This window comes from Apium graveolens, chromosome 10 (assembly GCF_009905375.1).
Source record: "Apium graveolens cultivar Ventura chromosome 10, ASM990537v1, whole genome shotgun sequence".
In the NCBI taxonomy this organism is placed as follows: Eukaryota; Viridiplantae; Streptophyta; class Magnoliopsida; order Apiales; family Apiaceae; genus Apium; species Apium graveolens.
Window position 1 is genome coordinate 64,207,425 of NC_133656.1, and position 9,475 is coordinate 64,216,899.

At 35.0% G+C, this 9,475-nt stretch overlaps 1 protein-coding gene and 1 pseudogene across 1 annotated transcript; both read right to left on the reverse strand.

Annotated features, from left to right (window-relative positions):
• Positions 1-315: 315 nt before the first annotated feature.
• On the reverse strand, positions 316-2,738 carry LOC141692929 (protein WHAT'S THIS FACTOR 1, chloroplastic-like; annotated as a pseudogene).
• A 5,876-nt stretch (positions 2,739-8,614) lies between these two features.
• LOC141690619 (uncharacterized) lies at positions 8,615-9,082 on the reverse strand. The gene has a single exon (XM_074495403.1). It carries the CDS (start codon positions 9,080-9,082, stop codon positions 8,615-8,617), a length of 468 nt encoding a protein of 155 aa, XP_074351504.1.
• Positions 9,083-9,475: the final 393 nt, after the last annotated feature.

Below are 9,475 nucleotides of genomic sequence, written 5' to 3' on the forward strand. Positions count from 1 at the left end.
TGTTATTACAATGATTATGCAAATTCGACTATTGTCAAACAAAACTTTCAACCGAAAAATCATAGATACCTGACTTCACATCCACTTTTTCAAACTTCCCGTTCTTTTAAATAGGCATTCGCTGTCTGATGGGCATATATCATATTCAACGTTCCAGCAAAATATTGCCTCATTTTCTCTTCTTGAACTGGTATTATTCAAGCCTACAGGTTACACGGTGATCAAACTTGGTATTGATAAATGGAATATTATCAATCTAATGCCGGTGTAGCGAATGTTGCAAAAAATTAAACATTTAACCATGCTGAAACTGATTGCAGTAATGTAAATTTATTGCACCACAACTATTATAATAACTTTTTTATACAAGAAACACTTTCAAAAAGAAACAAGGAGACGGTGAACATACAATATAGATAACATCCTAAAGATACAATCAATACTATTTCAAAAAAGAAAAATACAATCAATGCCAACTCTGAGGGTGTGCAAGTGTAAATTTGTTTAAGCAAGAGGATGCAATTACATACCGCACTGGTTATGGACATGTATCATCAAAAAGAACTCTATAAAACCGCTTTCTTTCTTCTGGGTCCAATATGCCACCTAGATCACCTCCCTGGTCGTTCTGTTCAGTCATCTCGCCACTTTTGACAATCCTTTTCTCAGGTCTTATAGGAATAATGCCTTTTTTCCTTTTGTTTTTCTAAATTTTGAGAATAGTGCCTCCGGTTGTACTCATGAAGCCCCTCCTGCATCAATTCTCCAAATCCCTCCTTCACAACAACAAGAGGGTCCTTGTCAATCAATTCTGACCATTTATATTCATTTCGGAGAAGAACTGTGTAGATCTGATATCTGTTCTACACATAGAATATACCTGGGTGCTTTAAAAGCAGACTATTTAATTTCTCCGGCAAGAAGAATTCTCTTTTGAAATGACATAGCTTTGTGATTGATATTTTTTCCACAAAGTCAGTGAAAGTATTTCATGAACCAAACCTACTGTTCTCTTATCCAATTCTTTTGATCCCTCCATTAAACCCACGGGATCTAAATAAGGTGAAATATATGGAGTTGAATTAAACTCACGAAACCTATCCCAAGACTTTACCCATGTAGAGGGCAATGAACATGAATAACATGGCTCCACACCCTGTCTTTCAGCAGAAGTTTCAATTGTGGAAATTGCTAGTTTAGGATCCCAAGAAATAAGCTCAATCACCATCGAACTCCGTCTCCCACTATAATTAACAACTCGAAATAATTCAGGAAACTTGGGTATAATTTTAATTAAATAATCATCTGGAAGCCCAAAATTTCTCTTCAATTCATTAAGTTTTAAGACACCGAGCCTCTGATTTACACTCAACATCAACAACTTTGCTAACCGCTCGACATATACTCCTTCCTGCATATCTTTAACAGACTCTTCCTCTTCTACAAGAAACATCATTTGTTTTGTCAATCGGCAATAAAGTTCATCATTTTCTAGATAAACATCGAAGCAACAAGGGTACTTTTTTAGCCAATTCAGAGCCTTTCCCTGAAGATCAAGAGTCTTGAACTCTCTGGAGGAGCTTAACTGATGCCACCTGGTTAGGGCATCGTAGCACTATGTTTTTTATCTGATTAATTACTACCCATCTATGATTTCGTGATAAAGCTGATTCAAGATCCGGGTCTTTCTTCATTGACCATAAAGACATGTTTCGTAAGAATCGTAGATTATAGGATTCAAGAGACATACCAGAGTACTGAAGAAACACCATTTTTAACATATTCAGTGTTCTTCTAGGTAGGCCTGTTGAAGGAAAAGAACTAAACCAAAGTTGATGTATTTAAAAAATTTCCAATGTTACTAATGTACTATGAATACCAAACAATTTAGTGAAAGCTGCAACAATCAAATCTCAATCATTCAATACAAAAAAACAAAAGACAAAGTAAATGTTGCATATATAAGCAGGATTTTCAATTCAAGTGTTGCATATATCTATCTATATAGTATAGAATGAGATCCCCCCCCAAATATTTATTTTCAAGTGAGTAAATATAAACCTTCAACGAATCTTGACTCTCGATGTAAATTCATTAATCATCAATACAAGAAAAAAAAATCCGTCAAAAGGCATGAAGATCACATGACTTTGGTAGCTGAGAGCTGTTGACAAATTCGTGCATTATATCTTCTCAAAGTTAAAATCATGCTCCACTGCCACTAATATACCTCATATAATCAATCACAGGATTAAAAAAAAAACATTTTGCAAATTTGTCAATGCACTATTACAAAACAGGCTGTGCATCTAAACTCTGGCCTATCTTATCATTACCTTAAAAATTCATCATAATGTAATCAATGTAATCTGAACACTGTTGAACAATATATATTAACAAAACAAGTAGCAAACAGTTCTGTGGGGAATTCCATCAAACAGCTGGTGGGCATTACTCGAACACTCGTAAATTACTCGAACACTCGTAAAAGTGTTCAATTTGTATGATACTCAATGTACACGAGTATCACCTAGAGGAGAGCCAAATGGGGAGGGTGATTTGTACCGAACCGATGGATACCCGATCCGTACTGATCCGATCGGATTTTATCGAACCTGGATATTTCAGGTTTGGGTTCGGGGTTTGGGTATGATTTTTAAACCCGATCTCTTTTCAGATCGGGCTTGGATTTAAGACATACCGTTTCAAACCCGATTCGAAAACCCGAAACCCATTTCGTTATGATCCGAACCCGAACTCGACCCGACCCGAAACTCGTGTTAGTATATAACTAATATTTATATTTTGAAGGTATTAATATAATATATGATATTATATATTACTAATATTAGTAGTAAAAAGATTATACTTTATACAAACTATTGCATTAAAGTCTAACATTAGTGGATTACTATCGTTAAACATGTTTTCAGTAGTAGTGTTTGATACAGTATACTATAGGTCAAGATTGTTACATTTTTTAACCAACAATTTCATCCTTAGAATTCTGATCCATTGCCTACTCTGAATCCTCTAATTCAACCCCAAACATTTCAATATCGTTAGATCTTTGAGCCATTTGCTTGAATAAGATCCTATTAATCCTTCAATAAAATTTGTGGGAATTAATGTGTAATTTGGTAGAGATCTACCAACCCGAACCCGAACCTGAATAAAATCTGATGGGTTCGGGTATGGTGATTCGGATTTTTTCAGGTTCGGGTTCGGATTTGACAAAGACAATTGGGTTTAATTTTAATTTTTGCAAAACCCATTTTGATCGACCTGCTTGCCATCCCCAAAGCCATCTCTTTATATGAAAAAATGACATAATTACCATAATTTAACACTTCCATTACCGAACTAACAGTTTTCGATGAGGGTGGCCAAAATTACCTTTCTATTATGCTTATTGTTGTTTCAGATGCGTAGACTCCCTGTCCATTCATTTGTATTCAGTTTTTTTTCAATATTCGACACACTGTCCCATTTATTTGTATTCAGATTTTTCTTCAATATTCGACACGCATTTTAAGTTCAATCTTTTATCATTCATTTTTTTTGTATTAAACTTCAAATATCAAATTTTTATTTAGAAAAAAAATTAAAATAGTTTAAGCAAGTATATAATAAATTAGCGTTAAAATGTGTGCCGATTAATCGTCTCCCAATATATACTTTATAGGGGACAGAGGGAGTAACTTATTAAGCTGCCCATACAACCGTAAAAATCGGATGAAACCGAACCATTAAAAACCGAACTAGTTACTAACCAAACCGAATTAAAACCGAACCACTAATATGGTTGCGGTTTGGTTTTAAATTTTTTTAAACCGAATACAAACTGAACTGAAGCGAAAAAATCTGATGTTAGGCCCTTAATCAACTAAAGAGGGGGGGGGGTGAATACAGTTAATATAATCAATTCCATAAAACTTCAACGGAATCAACAGTTTTTATATTAATCTTATAAAAACTTATTACAATCGTACTCTCTCAAAAGGATGGACAAATATTCTTGAGAGCTGCTAGGTTATGCGAAAGATATTACAATGTTGCACTGCTTATATCATGAACCTGATATGTGTTTTATATAGAGCACAACTACCAATGTATAAGGAATCCTATTCTATTAATAACAAGAAAACCTATACAATTGCTTCTGAGATAAAGTCCTTCACCGACTTGAGTTCCTGTTTCCTTTTCCTCCTCAAAGATCAACTGATATGACAAATACTGATTTCATCATCCGTTGACATCATCATCTGTTGATATCATTATCCGTCGAATATCAACATCCGTCGATGTCATCATCATCCGTCGATACTTGTAATCATCCGTCGATGCTTATAACTATCACCGTCGATGCTAGTAATCATCATCCGTTGATACTTCTGATAGTTTCTGTTTGATATCATCAATTGCTCCTAAAAATCTCCCCCAACTTGTTCATTATGGATATGGGCAAGTTTCAATTGATGATGTCAAAACTATCTAAATGCAGGAATCAAGTATGCATATTCAATTTTGCTTCAGTGAATATCAGACTTTACTCTTCATCCTGAACTGCTTCTTTAACTTGAGCAATGTCAGAAGTTAATTCTACTTCCTCATCTCAGAATGCTTCAATAATCTTTCTTTTTCTTCTTTTCAACAACTTTGGCTTCCGACTCTAAAAACTTTGACTTCTCTCATATCATCTCTTTTCCTTTAAGCTTCAAGTCAACAGTTACTGTATCTTGCGATATGAGATCTTCTGTTTGACTGATTTCCCTTATAACTATACCTCTGGTTGGTCTGATAAAGGGATCATCTTCATAAAGTACTTGAGAAATTACAGCAATATCAGCATTTGCTGTCTTCATGGATTTCTTGCAGTCTTCTTTCATTTGCCTTAACTATTGTCTTCCAGAGATTGAGAAATTTAACTTGCTTCAGCACCAGTTTCTATCTCCAGAATACCTTGGTCTTCATCAACAACAGTTAAATCTTTAACTATTCATTTGTTTCTTCCTTTGTCTATCCTTATGCCCCCTTATTACCTCCATCAGAAGTTTCACCATCATTACTTGACAATGACAGCTGTTTGCATTTAGATTTAATAATTTTCTCCCCCTTTTTGGCATCATCACCAAGCAGTAGAGAAAGAATCAACTCCATTGAATTATGTACTTCTGTAAGTTGAGCAGACATTTGATTTTATTTAGCTTCCAATATAGATTGACTGGATTCAATTGAAATTTGTCTGACAACTATTGGTGAAATTTATTTCTGAATTTTCTGATGAGTAGTCAGCTTTGAAGCAATCAGAGATCCTTTAATCTGATTGATTTGAGTAGTAGTTGCTTCATGAGCTATGTGTAAGGATCTGACAACTAAAGTTGATGCTTTCAGATGATTCAGCATATCAGGATTTGTAATCTTCTGTTTTGTTGTTTCCAGATGTGCAACAGCTCGTGTTCTGGAAATAGGATATGTTTTATTTTTCCAATAAGCATTCCATAGATTATCAGAATAATCATTTTCTTTTGTAGCATCTAACTCTTTCAGTTTATGTTATCTCACATGCATGGGCATATCTTCAGGGAAGAATATATCATCCTTAGGATCTATAATTAAATTGGAAACATTAGCTTCTTCACCATCATTAGATTCTTCAACGACAACCGGATTTTGCACTAATTGCTGAACTTTATCACCAGCTTCAGCATGAATATTTGAATGAGAAAATTATGCAATATATGATCCAGTATTTTTAGAAGCTTTCACACCTGTAGCAGTCGTTCGTAATAAAACACATGCGAAAATACACGCAAGCGTACGCGATCACAAGTAGTATAAGATTTAAGTCAAGTTTATTCCCACAGAGACTGGTTTAGGTTAAGTTCAGATTATGCACTTATGTAACAATGTATGATTATCGTTCACAACTAAGACAAGTAACAAATTTGAGTTGATTAACTACTTAAGAGATTATACTAGCATGCATTAACTAAGAGATAAAAAGTGAATTACTTATATGAGAATAAAACATGGGATTCTAACTTCATTAAATACTTATTCAAAGTTTATGTCTTGAATCTTAGTATGCGATGATGATGGTAACTAATCAGATAACACGAAATTAGTATACGCTATCTTTCGATATACGTATACCCTACTACTAAGCATCCACAATCAAGATAAAAGTTGAGTAGACACCAATTATGCTTAGACCCTATATGTCTATAAGATTTGAAAATATAATGGTTTAAGAATAAGTTATCTATTATGATTACATATGGTGTGTAAGATGGTTAAAATTACTCCACGAATTATGCATGTTAATTCATACATAAACCTATGCTAGCATGACAAGTTCTAAACCTCTATATTCAGTGTCGCTTCAATATAGATTAACAAACAATCTTAGATGTTAGCTACGCATCAAAGACGAATAAGCACAACCAAACTAGGAAATCACAAATCACCACACACTAAAGATTTAAAACAATTAACTATTAAATTCCATAAATAAATCCGCTAAAACCCCATGACAACGATTAGTTCATGATCGAACACATCGTCACCATGGGTTCCAATGAAAACATGATAATAAATAAGTTCAGAATACTACACAAGAATATATAAAGTACTAGGGTTTAGAACAAGAACAAAATAAGAATTCAAAAGTATCGCTTGAATCGAAGAATATAAAACTGAAAACTAAATCTTCTCCTCCTTAGCCGTCTTGTGTGCTCTAGGTCTTCTTTATGTTCTCCCTGGCTTCCTTCTTCTTTAAAACGTCTTCTTTTCTTTATATATATGGCCCCGTGAGACCTGAACGCTCCAAATAATCAAATTAGAGTAGAAATAGGATTCTGGTAAGTCAACATGGTGCGGGCGCGCAGCTTCAGGAGTGGGCGCTCTCTCTCTCTGTCAATATGGGCACGGGCGCGCCTGCTCTCTGGAGAATTTTCTGCATTTTCTTGATTCTTGCTCTAATCTGCGTGCAACCTTCCACAACTCTTTCCTTATCTCTTATCAACATAAAATCATTTTAAAGTTCATTTCCACCTCCGACTAATGCCCTACAATGACTCAACACAAAACACATTAAAAACACCACATACTTGAGTCCAAAATATCAACTTAAGCCGATATGAAGCGTTCCAAGTAGATATAAAATCTACTTATCACACCCCCAAATTTAAATCGATGCTTGTCCTCAAGCATAAACAGACTCGACACTAATTACAAAACTACTATATGAATGTAACTACATAAAAATGCAACTAAATGATGATTCAACGATCCCCTCGGAATAACCATAACCAAATCAATAACCAATGTCTCTAAGAATGCAATTACTCGAAACAGAGTTCAACTAAATCTCATAAACCAACTTACAAACCAGAAACGTGCGTGTGTGCGATGCTTAGCAGATATACTCTCCATACCAGATCAATAATCATATCTTATTCTTTACCAAAACAATCACAAGTTTATAAATAGAATAGACGTTAAACAAATAATGACTCACAACACCTCATTTTTACTAGAGTTAGACAAGGATTCATGCTATAATACTGAAATATAAACACAAAAATGCTTATTTGACCGTACAATGAATGAGGTCCCAAAAGACTTATACAATAATACCTATGTAGTGAGTTTTAGGTTAGTGGATCCCAGACTATACAAGCCTTAGGTCACTAGGCACAAAGTCCCCTAGAACTTACTTTCTCGAGTATTAAAGAGCTCAATTGTGGCCAATTCTGCATAAACACATAACAACACATTTTCTTTTTCTTTTTTTTTCTTGCTTTTTTTTCTTTGATTCTGAATGAGTGTGTTTCGCTCCATCTCATTCAACCCTAGACTACTCATAAAATTGAGTCGGCTTCTAGCCATTTGACGCCTAGCTTTATTCAAAATTAACAATGAAATCCATGACCTTCCCCCAGTTTAAAAATTATTGTTCCTACGTCATTACGAGAATAACAAAAATTCCAAATATAACCAAGTGATTAAATTCCAAAAAACAAACAAGTATGATCATGATCTAGTTCAAAAGCAACCTATAAGACTTGTGAAAAACTTTATTTCTGGGCATGTAAATGAATTCATTATGACTTAATCATCCCTCTATTCGACATCACTACACTCCAATCAACATCAATGAATTAATCAGAGACAGCTCAACCTAAGGGATCATGTTATATGCATCCTAATGCAACTAAATGAACTCACATAATAACACGAACACATATGTAAACAAATATAACCTAAATGAATAATCATGCAAAAATATGAATGAACTACAACTAATCATGCAAAATGAATCTATATGGACATGACACACTACTAATCCTTACATTATCACCCCCAAACTTAAAATTTTCAATGTCCCCATTTAAGGTAATAAGAAGGATACAAGGCATACCTAGTCGTCAGCAGAATCACCCTCCTCGGGTGGAGAATCAGGTGGCGGGTACACAGTGCTCGCTCTAAAAACTGGTCAATCAACCTCAACACTTTTGTTTTTTTTCAAGCGACAATACTACAGAAACGCATGGGTTGCTTCCCACGAAGCGCTTATTTTACGTCTTTAGCTTGACGTGAAACTTTGAAATCAAGTTGTTGCAAGAACGGCGCTCACCACCTCATGGTTTGCTGTATCCTCATAATAATGCTTCAATTTCTGACCATTTACTTTGAATGCTTGGTCTGGATGCTTGTCAAAAATTTCCACAGCTCCATGTGGAATCACAATTTTGACAATGAATGGACCTGACCACCTCGACTTAAGCTTACCTGGAAAAAGTTGGAGACGAGAGTTGAACAATAGAACTTGTTGACCAGGCACAAATAACTTATACACTAACCTCCAATCATGCCATCTCTTGACTTTCTCCTTATATACTTTATTGTTCTCATAAGCCTGAAGACGGAACTCGTCGAGTTCATTTAGTTGAAGCATTCTCTTCTCTCCAGCAGCTGCCATGTCAATATTCAGTTTCTTCAAAGCCCAATATGCTTTATGCTCTAACTCCGCAGGAAAATGACACGCCTTACCATATACCAACTGGAAATGATACATGCCTAGAGGAGTCTTGAATATTGTTCTATAGGCCCAAACAACTTCATCTAGCTTCAAAGACCAATCTTTCCTTGACGGACTCACAACATTCTCCAAGATTCATTTGATCTCTCGGTTAGACACTTCAGCTTGCCCATTAGTGTAAGGATGGTAGGCTGTGATAACACGATGATTCATATGGTATCTTTCCACTAATGCAGTGAACTTGTGATTACAAAAATGCGATCCCTCATCATTGATTATAACCCTTGGAGTACCGAAACGTGTGAATATCTGCTTATGAAGAAAATTGATCACCACCTTAGCATCGTTGGTTGGCAAAGCTTTAACCTCAACCCATTTAGACACATAATCCACTGCCAAAAGAATATATTGATTATTGCATGACGAGAT